The following is a 24,168-nucleotide window of genomic DNA, read 5'->3' on the forward strand; positions in this document are numbered from 1 at the left end:
CCATGTGATATTATGTACTTTCCCCAACGCTCCGTAAATAGCAACCCTCAACACGATCTCTTACTTAGAAATCCTCCTGCGGGCCCTGAGATGCCTCGCTGTTTTTTGGTGGAATTCTTCGGGAAGCTCAAAATCTTTGATTTCGAGCTCCGGGAGGGATACCCCGAAAGGCTTCAGATTTCGTGAACTTTTTCTAGAAGTGTTGAGTACAGCTTGACGCATGTGCGGGTTATTATAGAACGAGATGAATGGCTTGTGTATTGGTTGTTTCTTCTTTGGACTCTCGGCGGCGGTGAGTCGATGAGAGGACTTGGATGATTTCGATGTGTGACGGTGTTGCTTTGAGCGATGAAGATGATCGCCGTCGTCGGAATCGTCTGTAATAGCATATATATCCTTTTCTGCCTTTCCATCCTCCTTATCTCCTTCGCCTTCGTCTTCATTTTCGTAGAAAGCCCGCCCGTTAGGGCCTCCAGACTCATCCAGATCTCGTTCTGGACTGTTTGTTAAACTTCTGCTTGTTCTTCCAGCGGCAGCAAGCTTTTTTCTTCTCTCTTCCTCCTTCCATGCTTTGAATTTTCTCAATAACGACTCATGCCATCTAATTACTCCGGCTTTTCTCTTCTCCATCTCGACTAGTCCGAGTTTCTGGGCAATTGTGCTAAGGTTAAATGTCTTTATCCAGTCAGGTCCTCGTAATCTTTCCAACCTATCTTCGTATCTTTGCTTATCATGGGCTGCCCTATCACGCTCAACATTGCGTAGGCGCTTTTCCTCCCTTCCCATGGAGGTGTGTGGTCTGATATAGATGTCTTCTGATAACGGATCTGCATTAAACCTAGTAAGCCGAGAACTACTGGCGCGGGCTTCTTCTTCGAGGTTAATAGTCTCGATAACTACTTGGCGCGTTGGGTGGATAGATTGCTGTGGCTCGGCCAAAGAGTCTACTATTCCGATATTGACAGTTTCTGGGGATCGAGTTGCCTCAATGTCGTTTAAATCAGCATTTCCGTTGGCAGTGGTGCCATTAATTCTGTTTGTGATGGCGCTTTGTGCGTTTCTAGGAGTAGCATCGTTCTCCACAATTCTCATAGGATGATCAATATCAACAACAAAATCTACATTTTGAATTAGCCACTCAGTTAAGTACGAATAATGAGATATAATTTACCATCCTCATCCTCTCGGTCTTCGAACCACTCTGCCAATTCGCTCTTTTGCTGGGTGTCTTGACTACGAGTTACTCTTTTGTCGCCTTCTTTTTTATCATTTTCATTTAGGTTATTTGTTGTTGTAGTTGCCGTTGTTGTGCGGATATGGATAGGTTGTTGCTTTGAAGCTGTAAACCTCCGGGCTTTCTTGGGTGGAGGTTGCAGATCCCCTTTTCCACCACCGATGCTCTTGGGAATGGAACGTTTTCGCTTCCCGATCAATTGCGACGTTTGAGGAACGAAAGCGGCTGCATCCGCTGAGGGTGAGGGTGGTGTCGGTAGAGAAGCTGTATCGGGTTCTTGGGAATTTTTGTACTTATTTTGAACTTTTCTCTTGCGTTTGTCGCTTCGCGCTTCTACGCCTTCGTTATCGGAAGATAGTCGCGCCATAGACCCAGCCTTAGGTGAATCGGGAGACTGTGTCAAGGACGTAAACGATGTAGCTGGAGGTGTGGAGTTCTCGGACGAAGAGAACTCAGATGAGCCAGAGGTAGAAGTAGCAGCAGGAGGATTGACTTGTTTGCTGAAGCGCAGAATTATATGGACCTTTCGTTTCATGATGTAAAGACGTTTTCATTCTTCACTTCTATGACTAGTGGGGGAGAGGAAGGGGGCGGGGGGGGGCGTGACAGCGGGAAGTAATGAGGGGGGGGCTTCTTTTTCAAGGTCTCTTTTGTTCAGAATTGATGGGACCGACGTCGGCTGCCTGGCTGACTGGTTGCGCAGAGTACATACACCGTAGTAGTGTCTTCGCGAACAAAAACTACTGACAGAGCTGGGATTTTGGGGTTCAAGAGTTCAAAGGTTTCGCGCAGAGGGTCTCTCCTTTCCTCACACCATGCACAGGAAGCAACCAAGCAGGGCGGGACACCCTACCAAACTCGATAACACGGTCGAAGTGTAGGTGCATCAGCATCTGAACTCACTCGCAGATCGATATTGCGCTGCAAGGCAGAGTTCGCTAGAGTGCATTCTTGGGCTTCATTCATCTCTTGAATGAGATAATTCTAAGCAGCTTTTGACGCTTCAGTTTATTACAGTAGCCACCGTTTATTAACCCAGCCCAATCTCCATAACCAGCCTGATTCTAAAAGAAAAGTCATAAAAGTCTACCGTAGATGCCTAAGTACATACATACATGTATATGCTAATCACGAAAGTGAAAGAAATGAATAAAAGAAAATGATATATAAAAACTTCTCAAAGAGGAAAAGAAAACACACATAAAAAGTATTGAAAAATATAACCATATAATTAATCAACGCGCATCAAAAATTGCTTTACCAGAGGCGAACCAGCAAACTCTGGGTTCAAAAGGATGCACCTACCCAGTAACAAATCAGGTCAACCAATGTCTTATTCACTCTACGTAACCAGTATCCCAATGATAAAACTTACGAGAGGAAATATGACAAGCCCTGGCGACGAGCCTCAAGAAATTTTGGACGGAACTTGGCTGGTAGGCCAGGAGTTAGTATGTTCTAACCACGGAGAGACCCAAATTCTCCGGACGTCAACGACAGGTGGAACACATACAAACAACACTTTTTGGCGGCAAAGCTGGAATAGACACTCCTGATCTTGGGAATGTCTCGATAAGCATATCCCGCAGCTCAACAAACTCGGAATACCTATTTTGCCCAGTCAGAAATCTCCAGGATAATACTACCAAATGGTCGTAGCGGGGTGGAATCAATCGCGCACCGTTTTCGAACAGTAAACTGAGCTCCCTATGTATGACGACAGCAACGCATGAGCCTCAATAACTCATAATGAATCCCCAAGCAGACGCCAACTAACCTCGAACGTCTCAATCGAGCAATTCCAGGCCACATAGGCCCCCGCTCTCGTCCTACTGCCAGAAATAATCAAATAATCCACCACTTTTGCGCTTCTTGCCCATATTCCAGGGCTATTCTCGCTTGGAATGATCGTGTGGTCGATAAGCTTTATGGTGAGAGGATGAAATCCCCGCTCTTCGTAGTCGTCATCCATATTGTGTTTGGGTTTGTTGGGTGAAGGATACCTATCATGTAGCCTCAAGGTGTTCGTTTTCACGATCGTTGTTGCTGCCGTAAATGCTACGCTGGTATGTAGATGGTAAAGGAGCTGATGTGGCGGGACATTGGATGTGGCCGCACCATATGTGGCGGTGGACGTACGTAATTGACTGGATAAACACATACATGTATCTACATGTAATTGCTAAATGTAGTACTCTACATGAATATAAGCACAAGTAGATACAGTGGGCAGAATAAGAGCATGCAAATGCCAAAATCAACATGTTCACAGGAATGGTAGGTACATGTACATGTAGTCCTCTCCGTTACCGAATGCCAAGCAAGTACAAATCTGCTATAGCGAACGAGTTTTAGGGATATATCGAGACGAATATCTAAATCAATTGGAATTTCACCATAACTATATGGATGTTAGATGGAAGATTTGGAATATGCGCGTTACTTATAACGGGGAACGACTCAATAACTAAGTTAGCTGAGCTTAATCCGTAATGTTATTACTCATGGGAAAGGACGGATCCTAACTTTCCGGGGAAGCTCAACGCATGGATAAAAATAAATTGAGCCAATCGGGTCTCAATAGTCGAACTATGGAGTTGAGACAACAAAATCTAACTGTAAGGGGCCTGTCTGGGCCGTTGATTCAGGGATGCTGTTAACTAGAGGTCCATAGCGGGAAGGGAGGCAGGGGCCCCTGGGCACTCTCTCAGGCAATGTTACTATCTGCAGGCCTCTTTTGTGTGTGTCGGTTTTTTGTGTTTGGGTAACATTCGCTCCTTCCTCTTCTCTTACCAGCCGCTTAATTGTCTGTTGGTTTGGGGTTGTTTCCTTTCTCTTATAATCGCCTCCTTCTCTCCTTCTCCCCTTCTCCCTCTCCCTCTCCTCTTCTCTTTCCTCCCTTTCAACTATCCATCCTCACTCGCTCGTCTCTTCTCGCACATTCGTTTGTTGCTAGTCCCTAATACCCCCCTAGTCCTGTATGTTTCAATCCCCTCCATAATACGCCTAATCCAGGTAAACAAACCAGGGACCCTTACTGACCCTATTGCTTGTTTTAAAGTCACATACAATACCTTAATTCCTATTCAATATGCAGTCCTTCCTCATTTCCACCCTTCTGGCGTCTAGCGCTGTCTTCTCTACAGCATACGCCCAAGTATACACCTACCCTAACGTTACTGATATGTAAGTTTACCGACTACCTTAGTCTACCCAACAACCGCAATACTAATAATCTATAACAAAACAGTGATATCAATGTCAGGAATCAGTGGTGTACTTCACAAACCTCTTCGTGTAAACTTTTGTGCCAGAATCAAGAGCTGAAGGTTTCTGCCAACGAATGTTTCCCCGACAATCTCTACTACCAGTGCACTTGCTCTAACGGCCTAACTCCCAATGCAACCGAGTAAGAGCCCTCTCTTCACCAGTTTTATTTTGCATAGATTCTGATGCTGTCAACAGATACTCCCAAACTATTCCGTTTTTCATCTGCCGTATTGAAGTTGAAGACTGCCAGACTGCCTGTAGTGGTGATGCCACATGCATCAGTCTTTGCGCCTCGGGCAAGCAATGCGGTGCGACCGACCCCACACGAGTAAACGCTACCACAACCACTTCTTCAACTAGCAAGTCTTCTGCTACTGGAAAGTCGTCAGCCACCCAGACAGATTCCAACGGCTTTGCCGTCACAGGGACTTCTGGATCATCGAGCGACGACTCATCCAACGGTGCTTCTACATTGTTAGAAGCTGGTAGTGTTTACGGAATGGGTGTCCTCGTTGCAGGCTTGGCCGCTGGATTCGCAATTGTCGGAATCTAAGTTGTTCATGGCGAAGTGTAAAAGAGCACTGGCAGAAATTAATGATTAGGGGTTGTATGATGCTTATGGGGGAATACGGAAAAGGGTTGTATTGTAAGGATGTGTTCAAGAGCAGCGAATCACATTTCACTTGATGATTAGCTGTGGAGCTTTATTTATTTTCTTAATGGATGTGTTTTGATGTGATTGGGGATTGGATACGAGTTGATTTTTCTAACGCATAGTTTCTTTTCTTTTTTTTCCTCCTCTTATTTTTCGCCGACAGATTACCTACCTGTATTTATACTTTCATGGACAACTACAGCGCCGAGCCAAGCGTCTACTTGATTTAAAAATAGCACTATTTATCTCGATTGAGTACGGACTTGGATTTTATCGACTATCTACATATATAAATTACTTGCTTAAAGGGAAACTTAAGGGTTTGACCTTAGATTGCTGTTATGCTGCCTGCTTTATGTTTGATAATCTTGCTTTTTAAAGCTCTGTGGGTATCCTGGGAGTAACAATAATGAACAAAAAATGCTGTGGAGAAGCGAGACTTAGCGAAAAATGTGCTTACTAGTAGCTAGCCCTGAACTAGACCCATACCGACCAGGATCCCCTGGATCTGTTACTACGGTATGTAGGTGTATCTACATTGAGTACCCTTGTGGCTGCAAAAGTCACATAGTGTCGGTATTTGTGGTATGCTTACTCGGGTTCTATACCATCATATCTTATCACTCGGTCGACGGCCCCGACGGCTCCGTGAACACGTCAAAGTGCAAGTGCAAATTTAGAAACGATAGGTTAAGTACCCCTGTTGAAGATACAAATCTGCCAAAGTGCGCCCAGAACGGTTGATCATTCAAAAAATAAAGTATGTACCTGCCGCGAATTCCGGAGGATGTCTTGTATATGTACCCTTCGCCGAAAAATCAATATGACGGTGCACTATTCCTTAAGTGTAAGTAAATGTGGAGGTATTAAGATTTACACTAAGTCTTGTAAGTACATGTAGGTAGTACCCTGTCTAAGAACCCATACTCTACTTATTTACCACGAAAAGAACCAGAAAATGCAGTTGCTCAGGGCAAGGATTATTTGTATGGAGTGGCGGTGATCTCTCATACAAACTATCCCTGTTTCCGTCACTTGCATTTTTTCGTGGTAAACGAGGGTATGTATGTATGCGCCTAGAGTAATGCGCGTCTATTGGCCGCAGATCTACTCTGCAACCGCCTAGCGTGACAACCCAACGCCCTACCTCTGTCTTCAACATCACAGCTCTACCACATCTGAGCTCAACCTTCAAATTGATACCAACTCACTTAATCGGCCAACTGCCAATACATCGCAAGGGTTTGTTTCTTGGTTAACATGGATGGATTAGACGCAAGTGCCCACTACACACAGGGCCCTGATGGTACAATTGTTTCCTGTAGAGTATGGTTGATGGAGAACGCTAACACAGGCTTTCAGATGACAAGCCCTCTCTTCTTGTTCTTATCCTCGACACAAATCCCTACGCCTGGTCACAGTTACACCCAGTTCTCCCTCTTCCTCGTGCCCTCGCATCGATTCTTCTCTTCCTCAATGCACATCTAGCCTTCTCGCACGCAAATCGCGTCGCCGTGATCGCCTCGCACACAAGGGAAGCTGTGTTCCTATACCCCAGCACCACCCCTACACCCCCAACCGACAATGATCCCATGCGCGATGCCAACAAATATCGCCAGTTCCGCATCGTCGAAGACGAAGTACAGGCCTCGTTCCGCAAACTCATGGCGGAAACCACTGCCGAGAGCTTGGCTAGCACGAACGAGACTATGATGGCAGGGGCGCTGTCATTGGCGTTGGCATATATTAACCGGCTGTGTATGTCATCGGAAGATGGTCAGGGAGGACATACAGGGGGAAACAGGACGGCAAATGGGACTAGGGATGCGGATATGACTACCATGAATGCGAGGATTCTGGTTCTAAGTGTTTCTGGTGATTTGTCTACACAATATGTATCAATGATGAATTCGATGTTTGCAGCTCAGAGGAAGGTATAACTTGCTATCCCGTCCTTCCTTGTTTCTAAAAAATTGAGTTCTACAATGGACACCTCGGTTGGTAAGGCACTGACTATATAAATGTTAGAAAATCCCTATCGATATATGTAAAATCGCTGGTGAAACCGTCTTCCTCCAACAAGCATCGGATGCCACAAGAGGGATTTACATGCAGCTTCAACATCCTGAAAGCCTCTTGCAATACTTGATGGTACCACTTCTCATACCTTTCAAAGTTTTTTTTTTTTTTTTTTTTGAAACTAATATTAGTTTTCTTAATCATCGTAGATGTGTTTCATCCCTGATAACTCTACACGTAAACATTTGGTCCCACCCACGCAAATCAATGTCGACTTCCGTGCAGCCTGCTTTTGTCATAAGCGTATTGTGGACATCGGGTTTGTGTGCAGTATTTGCTTATCAAGTCAGTGCCCTATTTCTTTTCTCGAAGGTGATACAGAAAGACATGAATGGGGGTCTTTGGGGCTAGCTCCATTCCTTGAACATACCAAGGGAACATCACAACAGTGTGCAACAGCAAGTTATGACGAAAGCGTTTTGGAGTCTTCAGAGAGTTCAATCGAAGACGCTAATTTTGATGTCACACTTATTGTTGACTGGTGGCTCGACGGTGTGCGGCCGAATCATGATAACCGACTACAAGAGGTGGACAGCCTCGAAGTGACCTCTACGAAGCGTTATAAACACAAGCCGATAAAATATAGTAATAAGCACAAAGCATATGATTTTTTTTCTTCTTCAATCTGTGTTTGGTTGTGTGATTTGATGCACGAACAATTTTAGCTGAGACAGAAATGGGTTACTGACTCTTCTTTTTGCTATGGCTTTTGGTGGCTTTTTATAGTATTCTGCTCTCCACCCGAAGGCGCTGTATGCACTACTTGTAGTACAAAACTCGATGTTTCCGACCTCGGTAACTTTGGCGGACGGCCTGCCGTCGTATTGGCCAAGAAGAAAAAGGCAAAAAGACCTAAGCAGCCAAAAACAACCTCCTCCTTTTCAAACGATGTTTCTGCGCCTGCAAGTGCGCCCGGGACACCTGCCACATAGCATCTCATGAATTTCCCAGCATCAGAAGTAGGGTGACCATGGATAATGGGAAGTGGATGCAATGCATCCGGAAGGACGCCGATATAAATTGAGACGAGAGTGCATAGGGTTCTCATGGGAAAGTTACTTATGGTTTTATTCTGGCTCTGGTTCTTCTGATAACAATATTGTAATTTAGAACCTCTCTTCTTGTTGCTTATGGGGGGGGGGGGGGGGAGGGCATACCATTCACTCTGCTCATTCTAATAATAGGGGCTATTGGTGTTACTTTGTCCTTTAACGGCATTACTCAATCTTAAGGGAGTCTAACGACCTTTCCACCAAGGCAGGTCTTGGGATTTCGTGCGTTACGTGACATGACTGTTTCTGGCTCAATCATGGATGCCGTCATATGTGCCATAGCCTAGGTGAGAGTTAGAAACCCTAATAAAACGCGGGCAAGGGCTTTATAGTAGGAATTTGTCCTTTATTGAGGGGGGGGGGGGGGGGGGGCTGGGGGGCTAGATGCCATTACCATGCTATCAGTGGTGTGTCCGTATGTGAAATATATCCGTTTTTCCGCTGCATTTTTGTCGATTTTGATAGCCATGATACCAACAGCAGAGGACATGGTTGACTCTTGAACAACTTTCGATCCTATCAAACCATATTAGATTACCAATACTTGATAGTGGTCGAGCTATGGATTTAACAAACCCATGAAGTCCTTTTCAATGCTAGTCTTTAAGCCTTGTGATTCATCATCACTATGAAACATGCGATCAACAGCCTTGGATGCAATCAACGTATGTGCCATTTGTTCTCCAGTTCCTAAACAAAAAACGATAAGAAAATCCTCAATTAAACATTGATAAAGGCCGGAGGGGAAATACCAGAGCATGTTGTTGCAACAACAATTCCATCCTCTACCCTTATCCAAGTTCCAATACCAATCAATGCTGCCGGGCCAATTCTGCCACGATGCTTCATCCCGATACCACCAGAACTACTTCCTGCTGCAACTCTACCCCAACGGTCAACACAAATAGCACCTACTGTATCGGTAACCACATCTTCTGTAGCATCACGCTGGCCTGTCTTTTCAATTTCAGCATCCAATTCTGATTTAGCTGATAGCGCCGCTGCCGTTAGGGTGACCCCAGTAACTTTAGAGCGCGGTGTCTTTTTATGCTCTTTATGACGAATGCCATAGGCATCAAGCTCACGTTTCCACTTGACCCAGCGAGCATGGGCATTTCGGCTGATAAGTGCTTCATTGTCAACCAGCGGGAATCGATGTTCCTTTGCATAAGACTGTGCACCTGGCCCGACTAACATAACTGGCGGTACACGCTTTAAGGACATTGGCCGACGAGTATTATCGAGAACAAGTCGGGCGAGGGCCGAAGGGTTTTTAAAACCTGGAATAGACATAAAATGTAATCATTACATGGGCTGGATCTTAATATGCATGTAAACGGAACGGAAGCAAGAAAACTTACGGTCAACGGCTCCTACAGCACCAGACCTCCCGGTATCCTCCATGATGGAGGCATCACATTCTACCGTTCCATCCAGGGATAAATTACTCCCATAGCCGGAGTTGGTGATCTCATTATCCTCTAGACTCTTTAAAGCCATCTCAACACCGTCAACAGCAGATCCGCCATTGCGAAGGAATACCATGGCAGCTCTGCAAGCACTGAATGTATATAATGGGGTTAGAAACTAGGGCATAAGAAGACTAGAAAGTGTACTAACGCGGAGCAAGCTTCAAGATGACTGGGTTCGTTTTGGACCGAATGAAAACCCGCACCGGCATGCACAAAGATGGCGGACCAGTCATCCTCAGTCCTTTGCTGGCTAGGTCTTGTCTCCAATTCCATTTCGGCTATCTAACCTGCACGAGGAAACAGGGATGCAGAAGATGTGGGGCCAAAGAATAAGAGAAGCAGCAAGGGATAGCAAGGACTGGGAACGATTATAGGTATAAGACGCAAGCAAGGTGAAAACAAGAGGCGGAGGAGAAAGATAAGACGGATAAAGGTGAAAGGATAGGATGGAGATGAGAGGTGGGGGGAGGGGTCGGAGAATAAGAGGACAGACAAGAGGACAGAAGACTAAAAGATGGAGGAGGTCAGAAATAAGCAATTTTCCCCATAAATGCAGAGGAGGGGTCATCGTGATCACCACTTCATGGAGCACCTGCAGCGGCCCGTTGTGAGTCGAGGCTTAAATTAACATAGCTAAGCTATTAAGCGAACGCACTACGCAAAATATCCCGGCCAAGCCTATCAACCTTCCCCGCTTGTGTAAGGACGCCAGGTTGATTTAAAGTATCGTGCAGGTGTGAATACCAACCTTCTCCCTCTAAAAACAAAGGTCATTGCGTCATGATGTCACATTCCGAGAACCACGGTACCTCCGGCCAAGGCGCTGGACACAAGCGTCAGGTACAGAGGTCAGGGTCTGCAACTAGATGGATGTGGATGTGGCTAAAACTTGGTTTTAGTTCCATTGGAGGAATGCTCGGTGACCGGCGAGCAATGTCGGGCGAGCTTTTTACAATGTAGTGCATGAGCCAATACCTACTCTACTCTACATACAGCTCTAATCCCAGCTGGACACAATGCACATCTAACCGTATGCGTGGAAACATTAAACCTGATATTATAGATACATACATTGGAAGAAGAAAAAAGAATTTCATTTGTCAAGAAACTCCAGTAGTGGCGGCAGCACGAGCTGCAGCTTTCTTAGCCCTTTTAGAGAGTTGCTGCCCTCCTTGCCTTTCATTCTGTTTCTGTGGTTGTTTCTGCTGACCTTTGGCCGGTTTACCCTTCCCTTTGCCATCGTTATTTTCATCCTCTGCCTTCCTCTTATTCTTCTGTTGAACGGTTTCAGGGAGTGCCCCATTGTCGACAATATCTATGACTCCCCTGAACGACCGCCTCTTCAGCCCCGCTTGTATCTATTTACTATGTTAATGGGCTGCACAAGGCGAAAATTCAGATACATACGAGGAATGGGGAAATTACAACTACAGTTCTACTAAGGCCTCCAACTGCCTCCCTTCCCTTCTCCTGACTCAGCCCCCATAAAGTTGCCAAATTCATAACGTCAAAAGGTGCTCTAACTCCCACAGCCTTTCTAGCCTCACTGCTTATGATAATGCCCCTCCCCCTTGTCGCTCTTATGAGAGATGCGGCGTTTTGCATCAAGTTTCGTCGAGCAGCAACGTCATGGATACTTGCAGAGTAGCATATCTCCAGGAAAACCCCACGTTGGATCGCTGTGCCAACAATCTTGTGCTTCAGGTTATACGAAAGCCTTTGAGAAAGATCTATGGAGATGAGATCACACTCCAGCGAAGAACATGCCTGTAAAAGCAGCTTGTCATTCGTCGGACGTAGCGCAACAAGGTCATAATAGTTGACTAATGATGTGAGATGGTGACATTGTGCTGGGTCATCGAGAACAACAGTTACGCGACGGAGAATTTTCAGCCTCGGGTGTTGAGGGAAAGGGTCAGGTGAAATGGGATTTACCTGAGATACGCTGGTTAGCAGACTGATTTTTACGTCGGTAAGAGGATGTGAAGTTTTACATGACTTTGAGAAAATTTACCGGAGATGGTGTGATTGAGGGCGACGACATTGTATCCTACTTTAGATGTCAGTCAGCAGTGGCCCTTTGGAGTCATGGATTGGAGGGGAAGGCTTGCACTCGTCCAGAAAAGCTATCGTCCTCGGCAGATCTGGTGATGTAGGTGTCCAGGGAATATTGAGGTCGTGAAACATACCGGCGTATTAGGTCAAATCCCTGACTTAATGTCTGAATCTTGGAACAAGTTATGATTGACTAACTGTAGAGGATGAGTGTGTTCTGGCTTCAGGCGGCCACAAGGGTTTGGGTTTTTTTGACGGTTGCCAAGAAAGCTTATCATGCCCCACTAGTTTTCCAGGAACTTCAACTTCCAAAGCTTTCCCAACCATTACATAGGGCGCTCCGCCCGACCGTGCTATTGATCATTCCCGCAACATTTCGTCTGTTCAATCAATCGGGTCGTTGTTCGATACGACAATTCGGAAATGAACTAAACTAATCCCCGAATAAGTGCCTCAACCCTCATGCGATACTTCAGAAGTGCCCCACAAACACTATCTAATTCTCAATTTTGACATACAGATTGGCGAGACCTTTCATTCTGTTTGCCTTCAAACTGACCTATCGCTTAGATATCCACTGACCTATTTACAGGGGAGCCTCAATCAATAATAAATCCTTTGATTCAGAAGAAAACATGCATACCTAAGTGCCCAAGGAACTCACTTCAAAATCAGTCCTTAGGTACAGTACTGTAACCAGGGGAACTAGGAGAACCTGCAAATCACGAAGCAACATGCAAGAGTACCGAAACGGAAAACAGCCTTAATCCTGCCTACGCTGGCGGTTGTAAGCCCCAATAACAATCACGGCGAACCAAAAGCGATCGACCAGTCTGAAGTTCTTTTGAAAAACTGCCAGTTCTTTCAAGCTTTGAAAGGGTGCTGTTATGGGCTTTAAAGTTGCGTATGAAGGCTTTCGTGTGGATGGAACCTTCTTTGCCACTCTTCGGGCGTGCAAAAAATAGAAACAAAATAATAAAAGAAAGAAAGAAAATAAGAAAGATGAAACAGACGTCATGAAATGAACACCATGGCCATGTAAAACCGGTTTGACAAAATATGTTAAATCAATCATTACCACATTTCCCTGTTATTAACTGCGTAGTAGACGAATTTTTCTAAATCAACGGACTCGGCCATCCGTCGGTAAAGGCGCCGGAGCCAATGAGTCAAAATCTCTTTTGCGGTATATTCTTCTACTGCAATCACATCTGGGAGGCATGTAAATTCGAGATAGGACCGAAAGGGAACGACAAAGAAATACGATAGAGCTCTTCGGGCGGATTATTCAAGGAAATCATGAAATGTCAATTCATTATGGCTTCGAATTTCGTATTTTCTGTGTCGTGGCTGGATCAGAAAACGTAGAATGGTAATCTCAGGCAGTCAACAGCGATAGTCAAAATCCATCCCAAGTAACACCTCCCGTTTGCCGCTGGACAGGCTGTTATATCTACGTGAGGCTCCCCGAACTTGAAAATCGGACCAAAAATCTCGTTGTTCTTGCGTCAATTGCAAGGGTACTGTGTGATGCCGTGCCTTCCCCGCGGGTCCGGCCCAAGCTGCGGGCAAGTCTTGACCACAGGGCCGCGCACGGACATTAGCAAGAACTTAGGTATTGGCGTGACTGAAGAAGTTCAAAAAGTGTTTATCGCTGTCCGCTCAACGGCAGCTCGCAGGAATAATAGTGAAACTGTGAAGTAGTAAGACAACGGGATTGTTAGGAGCCTCCCGAGTATCAACCGCCGCAGCCCGTTGATATTCTGTCATTTTACAATGTGAGCTGTTACTGACGCAAATCGCCTTCTATCTCACACCTATCGACTCTCTGATTTCGGAGCAAAAGAGTGACAAAGGGCGGCGGCGAAGAAAATAAGAGCGATAGCGGGAATTTAGAGGCGTGTCGAGTATTGTTTGGAAACGAACTGCACAAAGCGCGGTGGAGAAAGGAGCATAGGAAAGCGAGCAGAAAGCATCTAATCCGGCTCGTTGTTGTTCCAGCCAACTGCCACCCCACCTATCTGCCCACCGTCTGGTGCCTCCCACACCCATCTCCCACGCCTGCCTGCCGGTCTCATCATCTGTGACTCTCTGTGTCCGTCCGTTGGGTGCACCAAACTCTTCCACATCGCGTTCCTTGCCCGTAACCAACCACTGGTTGTCTACTCCCCTCCTTCATTCACCCCCACCCCACTCACACCCCCCTCACCTCACCACTCCCCTCCTGAGCAGCAGCAGCAGCAGCAGCAGCAGAGGCATTCTAGTAGTTAAGAGCCTAGGGTCTAAGAGCACTGCAAAGCAATCCACTACCGACCGCAGCACTGCAAAATCTCCAGCAGGCTCCAGAAGCAGAAACAACCCATCACCCACAGCAGCAGCCTTGTCAGCACAAACCCGCTTGCATACGTACATACTACATACGTCTCTATCTACCGTCTACACATTCTCTTACTCTTACTTAACACTCTCCCTCTCTTGCTCACATATCTCTCAACCATTCTCCCATCAACATCATCATCATCATCATCACAACAAACGCTACTATCGTTTGCTTGAAGCGCCTCACTTTCTTCTTCCTCATCAACTTACCGTTCTATCCCATCATTCGTGACGGCCAGGGCGCACAGCCTATCGAGAACAGAACAATGGCTCGTGTGTACGCAGATGTACTTTCCCTTGTTTTCTCACACCCCCCCAAAAAAAAACATGGACCCTTCAATTCTCTTGATTTTTACAAACTCAAAAGTTTTTGGATGGGTTTGTGTTCATTCCTTATTAGGGGCTACAGGGGAAATACCCTCTTCCCCACTTGAAAAGATACTAATATGAGAATTTTTGGCGCGACCAGGTCAACCAACACATGCCCAGATCATACTGGGATTACGACTCAGTAAACATTCAGTGGGGTGTTCTCGAGAATTATGAGGTTGTCCGCAAAATAGGTTTGTTTTTACCGGAGAAAATATGCCCTTTTTTGTTTCCCGTGTCGGGGTTTATGGAATTTGCGATTGGGGGATTTTCTGACTGAGTATGGATAGGACGTGGTAAATACTCTGAGGTTTTTGAAGGCATAAACATCACAAACTACCAGAAATGCGTTATCAAAGTCTTGAAGCCAGTTAAGAAGAAGAAGATTAAGCGAGAGATCAAAATTCTTCAAAATCTCTCTGGTGGGCCAAATATCGTTGCATTGCTGGATGTTGTCCGGGATCCTCAGGTGTGTTATCAACCCAAGGCGTGCTTCTCGGGGGAGACCGGCAGAAATTTCTAACTCAAAGAATAGAGTAAAACGCCGTCCTTAATCTTCGAGTATATCAATAATACCGACTTCCGCAGCCTGTACCCCAAATTTCAGGACTACGATGTGCGCTACTACATTTTCGAGTTGCTGAAGGTTGGTGCCCGCTTGGAACAGTGTATCTTATAAAGGGCTGTAGTTTGCTGACTGTTGATTGGTAGGCGTTGGATTTCTGTCATAGCAAGGGTATCATGCATAGAGATGTCAAGCCACACAACGTCATGATCGATCACGAGAAGCGAAAGGTGAGCTTCATCGATCTTCTATCCTAGTCATGGGACTTAGATCGGACTAACCTTTGTAAAGCTGCGATTGATCGATTGGGGTCTAGCTGAATTCTACCACGCTGGAACTGAATACAACGTCCGTGTTGCGTCTCGCTACTTCAAAGGACCGGAGCTACTTGTTGATTATCAAGAATACGATTACTCACTTGATCTTTGGTCACTTGGTGCCATGTTTGCATCAATGATTTTCCGAAAAGAGCCATTTTTCCACGGAAACTCCAACTCGGACCAACTCGTCAAGATCGCCAAGGTTTTGGGAACTGAAGAACTGTTCGATTACCTTGATAAGTACGATATCGAGCTCGACGCACAGTACGATGACATCCTTGGACGCTTTCCCAGAAAAAACTGGCACCAGTTTGTCAATGCAGAGAATCAGCGATTCGTCAGTAATGATGCATTGGACTTTTTGGACAAGCTTTTGAGATATGATCATCAGGTATGCATTGTGCTTCCATCCTAAGTTGTAGTGACGGTGAGCTGATTCCTTGATTTTACAGGAGCGATTGACGGCCAAAGAAGCCATGGCCCATCCATACTTCGAGCCTGTCCGAAGGGCCGCTCAACAACAGAACCATGCCTCAGCTTCACATTCGTAATCGCTGAGAATATCGTCGACGGTGTAGCTGTAGCCTATCAGTCTCGAATTCATGATTTACGCTGGGTGAAAGCAATTCCTCTAAAGCTTGCATACTTCTACCAACTCCTCCCACCTCCATAAGCTGCGATCCAAATATCAACTGCAATTCATACACGATGCTTAATGTATCCTCATCTCTAAATATCATGTTGTTTTTTTTACGTCTCTAACGGTGATACTTATGGGCAATTCTTTTGCCCTATCCCCACAACCCCTTCCCCCTCCCTTCCCATCCTAGCCCGATTTTATCCGTACGTGTCATGCCTCCCATTCTCGCATCTGTTTGATTACCTTTTCATCATGGTTCTTTCCTTTTTCATGGGGTTGTTTCTTTATCTCTTTCTCCTTGCTCTCTCACTGGTGGTCATTGATCTGGTTCCCGTTACCTGTTACTGTTCGGGAATTTCACAGAGTTTTATATAACCTAGTTAATGAACGGAGAACCCGAGACGGCAGAGCGTAGCTATACCAAGATCTTGAATTTGTGTGCCTGTAATGTAGAGTGAAAGTATTACATATAAATAGCATTGGACAAAAAGGTTAATACGAGCTTTTGTGTTTGGGAGACGATATCTGTGGCTTCTCTTGTGGCTGTATTATTCCCATGGGTTTCATAGGTATTTACCTACATGTACTTACCTACCATACTTATGCACTGGCTCATAACCTAGAGTAAGACAGACGTCGTTTTAAAGTGGGCGACATATGGTCTATATATAACCAGAAGGCTCGTACCCCGGTGCTTTAACTACTTCTTTGGGTTGGTATGCCGTCGAGTTCTTTTTTCTCTTTCTTCCTTTTTTTCCTTTTCATCCCATTCATGGGATTCCCATCTTGGCGTTTATTGGTTTGTCTTTCTTTTCAGCTGCAGGTTCGGGTCTTGGATTGTTTGCTTGCTTTTTTCCACCTGCATAGAAAAAGAATGAAAAACTGCTGCAGAACTGAAAAGCTTTTTTCCTCGAGATTTCCATTTTGGAACCAGCCATTTTTCCTCATTGCTTTCGGCCCGGGACCGTCTCCCCTCCCCGGTCGAGTAGGTGTGGTGGGAGCAAGTATCTGGGAGAATGTACTTAGGCTGGCTGTACGTAAAAAGAATTACTTTTTTTACTGCAAGCATCCTAAAGGATTTTTCGCTACCGTGGACTCCACCATTTCTCTTTCTTTTTTTCCCATTCCCAGCTTGCACCTTGGGTCGTGGGAGAGTTGCTTTTTTGACAGGTCAAGTTCTCGCATCTCTAGAGTAATCGGGGGAGCCCTCGGGTGGCCGCGTGCTTGAAAAGGGGGGGGGGGGGGGTGTGGTGTTCAGAGGGGGTTGATAGAAAACGGGCCTGGGCTGATCCCGACAGTTTGGCTGTGATTTCTGGCGGTTAGCTGGAGAACTGTAATATTTTTTTTTCCTTTCTTTTTTCCCTTAAGCCGTTGTGGTGAAAGGTGTGTTGTTTCGTTTTGTTTGTTGTCCCAATTGTATTGGATATGCGCAAAGGCCGCCACCGCGGGGAAAGGCGGTCATATGCGTGCTGCTGCGTTGTGGGGAAACGTGAAGTAGGTATCACGAGTGCTCTTACGACCTACCCAAGAGGACAGCGAAATTTTTACTATCTTAAACAGCAGAACTCTAACAAAAGAAAGACTTGTTACGAAAGCCAATCGTTTTGGAAACGGAGATATTCCCCTCCTAATTTCAAACCCGATTCTGTACCCTGAGGGGTTCGGGCACGAGAAGCAGTTTCGGCCTGGGCTTACATTCTTAAAGCGGGGGAGATCTATGGTAAGTTCTAGAAAGGATCAACTGTTTCGCTTGGTACACCTCGTGCCACAAAAACGTTCTTTTTCATGCGGCTCTGGGGGGGTAAACAGATTAGTTACCCCGTGGCTGCGTGAATGGCGTGCGTGGCTTTTACCAGAAGAACAGTCAACCTGGTTCTGAGGGAACTTGTTTACAGTAGAGTACTCTATCCAGTCTGGTTCTGGATGGGGGCTAGGCGGAGAGAGGGGGAATAAGCTGATTGGTGATCGCCATTAGGTTGAGTGAGAATTGATGATGGGCTGATAAGGATGGAAATGATTTGAAGTGCATTTTCTGCACACATTAAGGGACACAAGCGCTTATTAGCGGCGTAATAAACGCGCAAGAGCGTTTACAAAAACTCCTGCTGCCACGGGGCAAATTCAACACGGTACAGGCACCCTATCGATCTGGACGGAAACGTGGTCAACAAGCAATACACACGTAAACTCCACTTGTCGTTTGGGGGCATGGGCGTCAACCATATGTAGGTACATGTAAGTATGTATGTAAGTGCCTACTACTCACATGTTAGAAGTGAATGAATACTTACATGTACGGACTGTTGCAACACCTCCACCTGTCGCAGCACACTTAGGCGAGTGACACTACGTGATCCTTATCTACATGCCTCCTCTCCAGGGACCGGGGTTATCAACACCTAGCGAATGATATAAAAGGCTCACATACAGAGATTCCGGTTACCGGAAAGCGTGGATAATCACTCATCTCCTCCTCCTTCTCTTTTAGCGTTAGCATAGAGGTACCTTTAAACCCTGAGATTTTTATCGAGATCGGATTAAAAAATGGTCATCTTCGGTTTTTGATTCTCTGTACGATGGTTACGGTATAGGGCCCGTGGGGTTTCGGGGAAGATAAATTAGCCTTCCATGACACGTCGAAGAACATGGGTTGAGTCACAGATGCTGTTTGGTATTTAAAGTGCGGAGTGTGCGTGGGGTTATCTATCACAACGGGTCCATTTCGAGAATCTCACTCACAAGGAAGGGGGGGAACTATTCTGGGACCTGGTAACGACAGGAGAAGAGAGACGCGCATCACAGCGCACTACGGCACATCACAGCACATCATGCTACATACATACATGTACATGTATATACTCGTAGCTTCATAGCGTTTCCGAACACGACCAATATTGCATGACATACAAAAAGGTGGATTTGGCGCTTTTTTGCATGGTATGCAATAGCAGTCGTGTTCGGAAATGTCATGAAGCTACTGGTAACTGACAGAGACGTAGAATAGGTAACACCGCAGCCTATATCTAGATAAACCATCATTTTACTGCAGGTCTCGACTATGAATTATTAAATACAGGAAACATGGACAAATATGACGCACATCTCGTTCTTTCCCTTCTTAATGATCCACCTACATTGCGGGGAAACCCTCAGTTTAGCAGCGGCAGGTTATGTCGAGATAGGGAGGATGTGTTTCTAAGTTAAGAAACTCCGGGTAACTGCATACACTGCACTTCAACAACCCCGGCTCGTTGTTGTCGTCTTAACAAAGCCTGTCGTGAAAAGACGTCAGTTCTATCTAACTGTGTTTTGAATTGAATGTCCGGTCGTCGCGACAACCTATTTCCTATCCAACTATAGTCTGCCCTTCCGATTGTTGTTGATTGAATCGCAACTCTCGGTCAGCCTCGGTCAGCCTCACTTCACGACCCAATCGTGTGTGTGTAAGTTTCAATCATATCATCTAATCAGCATCTCTTCCTCTTCAGCCGTTCGCATTTAGACTGGTTCATCCTGGAGATAAAGAAAACAGAGGAGGAGAAACAGAGGAAAAAAAGAGATACTCGGCGAATTCGCGCAGAGCAGATAGAGGAATACACTAGCAACAGCAAACAGATCTAGAGACGGCCCGCGCCGTAATCGCAACATAGCTAACCAAATTCTTCCGCGCTACCTACTTTACCTTGACCTACCTAACGCATCAACGGCCTACGCACTTTCAACTACATACATACCGCATACCAACTGCAACTATCTCACAGAGACATCCACAGAGACACCCTAGATACACTCCTTAAACAGATAGATATCTATCCCCCACGTAAAAACAGATAATCATACACTATGCGCACCGACCCCCGCATCCGTCAATCGCTCAACCGCATTTCCACTTCCATAGAATCCGCCTCGGACAACGCCCTCACCTCATGCTTCACATTCACAAAATCATATTTGGACCCATGCCTCATATCGCTTTCTACATGCTGCATTATCAATAATGATCGCAATCACCGTCGAGACCGCCGTGAATATCCATTCGGCTTTTATGACTATGACGACGACGAACACGGAAGTTCATCCGCCGGCGGCTTCCTTGGATGGGGTAACGACGAACTAGATAGGCTTCTTGCTGGCGGAGGATCCGGAGGGGGTTATGGGGGTAATTCGAATAGAATGACTTATGGTGCTTCTTCATCAAGCGGCGCCATAGTCGGGAGTGGGTCCGCCGGCAAGAGGAAATCAGTCCCGGGGAATGACCAAGACCCAACTGTTATACCCCAAACATCTATGTTTGGGTTTCTGACGAGGTGGGCACCTTTTAGGGGGAAAGGTCTACGCTACAAGCCCTCAGCAGCGAACCTCCAAGAACATCCACATCGTGGAAACGGACTGTCTGCCGTTCAAGAAGAAGCGGAAGATGATCATGGTAGTAGGACTACAGGAATGAGACGGAAGCGCAGCGCTACAGGTAGCTCAGGCGACTCCGTAGGCGGGAGTATGCGGAGTAGGGGTGACCTATGGCCAAGTGAAGATGACGACGATGCAATCCCAATTGGTGACGATGTATTCTTAACAGGATCTGACGGCGAGGAAGACGAGTTTCTCGTGTTAGCGCGAAGAGAGCACAGGAATAAAAATGCCGAAGAAGAAGAAGAACTGGGATCAGTGGAGACCATTGGACTTGGACGTCCGGGACCAGTTGATGATGAAGTGTTAAGAAGGGAGGAAGAGGAAGTCAGGATCCTTGAAGAAGAAGAGCTAGAAAAAAAACGGGAAGCGGCTAAGAGATTGGCTGTGCAGCGGGGGCTCAGCACTGAAGACTACGCTGTTAGTTCTCTGTCTTATGTCCTGAATTAAATAATTACTAATCTGGCCAAGGGTTTATTGTCCCGCTCACAACAAGAGATCAATCCATCGGCTGTACCACTCCCTGAGACTTTACCATCTACTAGAGCACCCTCGCTGGTCGAACAACTGGATTGCTTCGAACCACCAATGCCACTAGCACCGATATCATCCCAACAAGCATATTTTGAACCGTCACAGTCGCTACCGCACGCAATAACATCGACGCCTATCACTAGGACCAGTTCTCCGGCCATCAGAGATTCAATTCCTACATCGGTTGGGTCTCGAACGCCGATACAGATTAGGAAAGAGAAAGAAATTTTGGAGATACCGACAATGATTATATTAATGCCTAATAGTGAGAGGGAGCTTGTCAAGGAAATTAACGAAGCTGCAAACTCCGGGGTTGTGATAGGGGATGTTTGAATGGCTCGGACGCAATGATATGGACACCAAATATCTCAATGCATTTCAAGAGCAGGTTTTCTTGTACCATATGTTTGTTTTTGCGCACGGGTTACTAGGGGGCAGGTGTTTATTTATGGATATCTATGGGTGGGTATATGGAGTAAATGTTTAACGCTTAAAAAATTTATGTTATGGTGTATTGGGAGTTGAAATTATAAATGGAGATCAGTTATGACAGTATTTCAGACTAGGTATTCGATTTCGATGAGTTAAATTATAAACCAAGGGGGGTGTTCATGGTGAGTGCGTGTAGTCACTTAATCATAGTATATCACTCGTTAACAAACTCAAGGCCTGTACCCATACGATTATGCAGCGCCAAAGAGCGGCATGAAATACCTGATATTACGGCAGGGTAAAATACTATGGCAAAGCATTTTATTAGTATAACGATAATGATTTAAATTCTTATAGTGCCAGTATGTCTGGTTCCTTATCCCGAGGTTCCGGTGGTATCTTAAATTTCTTTACTAAGCCCTAGTGCTTAATTAAGTACACGATATATATATGCAATAGAGTATTGTAAGGTGTTTGGGGTAGTAGGCTTCTGATAGTTTCTATAAGCTTCGAGTTTGCACATGTGCAGATATAGTGATGCACACGATACAAAAAGTCTCGAGACTTTGTTTTCTCAGCCGATGGAAAACAAGACAAGGCCTGTACATGGGCAAGATAATTAGTCTCGGGACCGAGTTAAGCAGTCTCGAGACGTCTCGAAATATTTAAAAATGTTGAAAAATGGAGAATTTTCCAGGCGGAGAATCTGATAAGTAGATTGATACTCGCATATCAAGTATGTATTTGCGCAACCAGCAAAACACACACAGAATCCAGAGAGCTCTCCCACCTCCCCTGAAATTATGTGTCTCTTATCTAGACACCTGAAAGACTCTACAGGCCACTTTTAGGCCATATCTACAAAGAACAAGCCCTGAAGGTGAAATGTGTCTAAAAGGGTCCTTTTATGGCACCTTTACCAGTATCTCAATTGGGCCAAGAATTTGAAGCATGGACCTCCTTTATCAAAATTATACTATACTTGGTCGTTGATATTTTGGTTTAGGTGTGGGGCTTTTTATGAGTTGTTGAAAACCTCGATTTTTGGTGTGTTTTGCTGGTTGGGCAAATACATAATTGACGTGCGAGTACATGAAATCAAGAAACCTACAAACCCTAACCCTAATTCAATTTTGGTCCCGTATATTATAAGGCCTAGAAGGTAGTTGAAACATAAGACATGTGCTCTCAGAAAGTGGAGCTGTGGTCTTGAGATTTTGCGAGAGACCTACCCTAAGTCTCTTTAGCCACAAGACCTTCTCTTCCCGGATACAACACAAGACGAGATCCAGGGAGGTCTTGTTTTGTGTTGTGTGTATTACTATGCAGATATAGATGGGTGAGAAAGAGAAGGATGGGGGACAGATGAGAAGGCGGTCATTGATATGGAGACTGCACTAGCAGTATAAGTTACTTTATAAACAAGATGTGGTTATTTAATTGGCTTACTATCTGTCGCTGTAGTTGAGCGAGAGTATGAGCTTCCAGAAACGTCATCATGGGAGATGAAATGCACCGAATAGTATTTGAGAAACAATATCCCTGCTAAGTTACAACCTTAGGCTTAATTTACATATAGCTGTATAACAATCGTGGCTGGCGGAAATGGGCTGAGAGTTGACTCTGATCAATATTGCATGCCAAAAGAACATGCTCTTGGTTTTTGGCGGGCGCTACAGTGTTGATACCTAGAGCGGGGATAGGTACTTAAATCAATTTAGTAATGTAACACTAATACCCGGGCTGTGCACCTTCTTTGGCCTACGGCCTTATATTTGGGGGGTATACTAATTCGAGCGTCAATGAATTTCACAAACTACATGTAGGTAGACGTATATTGTATACAAGTCGTTGCCGGCCTTCGGCCGGAGAGGATAATCCATCATATATTATATTTTAGTGCAATTCTGTATGAGAAGATAGCCACAGGAAGAGTATACTCCAAACTTTATATTAATGTAGAAGGATCTAATTAAAATTAGCAAAAATAACCTTTTAATTTTGATTTACCTGCATTCATGTTGGTCTATTAATACTTCATCAGCAAAAAATCTCTTGCTAATTCTAACGGCTCGGGTCTGGGACAGGTTCGAGGACGGAATCGGAGCCTCGGAGAAAAGCAAATATTGATAATGTGATATCGTATCAAGTAGAGAAAAAATCAATACCCTGATATTATATAAAGAAAAACAAAAATTAATATAATTATAACTATATTGCCCTAAAAAAGGAAAATCAATTCAATCATGATTATATTGTCACAAAAAAGCAAAAATCAATACTATTAGTATATTCTACCGAGAAATCAAAAAATCAATATCATGATATCATCTCAAGAAAAGCAAAAATTAATATATCAATCAAAAAACTATATCATCATCTCAAGAAAAGCAAAAATCAATATATCAATAAAAAAAAAATCAATGTGTTACTAGTAGCAACTCAAAAAAAGCAATCTTAATCACCAACTTCTCAAACCTAGCCAATCAAAACCTTTAAATAACACATTGCATATCGGTATACATGTATCTATATACTCGTTTACCACGAAAAGAACCAGAAAATGCAAGTGACGGAAACAGGGATAGTTTGTATGAGAGATCACCGCCACTCCATACAAATAATCCTTGCCCTGAGCAACTGCATTTTCTGGTTCTTTTCGTGGTAAACAAGTACTTATAAGATATATGTACATCCAGGCCAAA

General features: G+C 45.0%; 8 protein-coding genes across 8 annotated transcripts; 4 read left to right on the forward strand and 4 right to left on the reverse strand.

Moving 5' to 3' along the window:
• Positions 1-60: 60 nt before the first annotated feature.
• LAJ45_04492 (uncharacterized protein) lies at positions 61-1,769 on the reverse strand (the record flags this gene model as incomplete). The annotated part of the gene is made up of 2 exons (XM_046114072.1): positions 61-1,118; positions 1,172-1,769. The coding sequence occupies 2 exons, from the start codon at positions 1,767-1,769 to the stop codon at positions 61-63; spliced, it is 1,656 nt and encodes a 551-aa protein (XP_045972594.1).
• A 696-nt stretch (positions 1,770-2,465) lies between these two features.
• LAJ45_04493 (uncharacterized protein) lies at positions 2,466-3,206 on the reverse strand (the record flags this gene model as incomplete). The annotated part of the gene is made up of 5 exons (XM_046114073.1): positions 2,466-2,535; positions 2,610-2,667; positions 2,748-2,842; positions 2,916-2,941; positions 3,012-3,206. The coding sequence occupies 5 exons, from the start codon at positions 3,204-3,206 to the stop codon at positions 2,466-2,468; spliced, it is 444 nt and encodes a 147-aa protein (XP_045972595.1).
• A 1,119-nt stretch (positions 3,207-4,325) lies between these two features.
• Positions 4,326-5,057, forward strand: LAJ45_04494 (uncharacterized protein; the record flags this gene model as incomplete). The annotated part of the gene is made up of 3 exons (XM_046114074.1): positions 4,326-4,420; positions 4,485-4,643; positions 4,700-5,057. 3 exons carry the CDS (start codon positions 4,326-4,328, stop codon positions 5,055-5,057), a joined length of 612 nt encoding a protein of 203 aa, XP_045972596.1.
• Positions 5,058-6,419: 1,362 nt separating this feature from the next.
• Positions 6,420-8,170, forward strand: LAJ45_04495 (uncharacterized protein; the record flags this gene model as incomplete). The annotated part of the gene is made up of 5 exons (XM_046114075.1): positions 6,420-6,465; positions 6,522-7,093; positions 7,188-7,310; positions 7,388-7,523; positions 7,965-8,170. The coding sequence occupies 5 exons, from the start codon at positions 6,420-6,422 to the stop codon at positions 8,168-8,170; spliced, it is 1,083 nt and encodes a 360-aa protein (XP_045972597.1).
• Positions 8,171-8,305: 135 nt separating this feature from the next.
• Positions 8,306-10,536, reverse strand: LAJ45_04496 (uncharacterized protein; the record flags this gene model as incomplete). The annotated part of the gene is made up of 11 exons (XM_046114076.1): positions 8,306-8,325; positions 8,396-8,444; positions 8,685-8,806; positions 8,867-8,980; positions 9,043-9,570; positions 9,652-9,851; positions 9,911-10,040; positions 10,256-10,269; positions 10,340-10,354; positions 10,414-10,440; positions 10,511-10,536. 11 exons carry the CDS (start codon positions 10,534-10,536, stop codon positions 8,306-8,308), a joined length of 1,245 nt encoding a protein of 414 aa, XP_045972598.1.
• Positions 10,537-10,862: 326 nt separating this feature from the next.
• Positions 10,863-11,949, reverse strand: LAJ45_04497 (uncharacterized protein; the record flags this gene model as incomplete). The annotated part of the gene is made up of 4 exons (XM_046114077.1): positions 10,863-11,120; positions 11,188-11,697; positions 11,757-11,815; positions 11,874-11,949. 4 exons carry the CDS (start codon positions 11,947-11,949, stop codon positions 10,863-10,865), a joined length of 903 nt encoding a protein of 300 aa, XP_045972599.1.
• A 2,513-nt stretch (positions 11,950-14,462) lies between these two features.
• Positions 14,463-16,001, forward strand: LAJ45_04498 (uncharacterized protein; the record flags this gene model as incomplete). The annotated part of the gene is made up of 7 exons (XM_046114078.1): positions 14,463-14,483; positions 14,666-14,759; positions 14,856-15,034; positions 15,101-15,211; positions 15,277-15,360; positions 15,422-15,841; positions 15,903-16,001. 7 exons carry the CDS (start codon positions 14,463-14,465, stop codon positions 15,999-16,001), a joined length of 1,008 nt encoding a protein of 335 aa, XP_045972600.1.
• A 3,932-nt stretch (positions 16,002-19,933) lies between these two features.
• On the forward strand, positions 19,934-21,932 carry LAJ45_04499 (uncharacterized protein; the record flags this gene model as incomplete). The annotated part of the gene is made up of 7 exons (XM_046114079.1): positions 19,934-20,824; positions 20,891-20,917; positions 20,969-21,343; positions 21,633-21,645; positions 21,699-21,761; positions 21,821-21,825; positions 21,900-21,932. 7 exons carry the CDS (start codon positions 19,934-19,936, stop codon positions 21,930-21,932), a joined length of 1,407 nt encoding a protein of 468 aa, XP_045972601.1.
• Positions 21,933-24,168: the final 2,236 nt, after the last annotated feature.

The sequence above is a fragment of the Morchella importuna genome, assembly GCF_003444635.1.
Source record: "Morchella importuna strain M04M26 chromosome Unknown Morimp01GS011, whole genome shotgun sequence".
Classification (NCBI taxonomy): Eukaryota; Fungi; Ascomycota; class Pezizomycetes; order Pezizales; family Morchellaceae; genus Morchella; species Morchella importuna.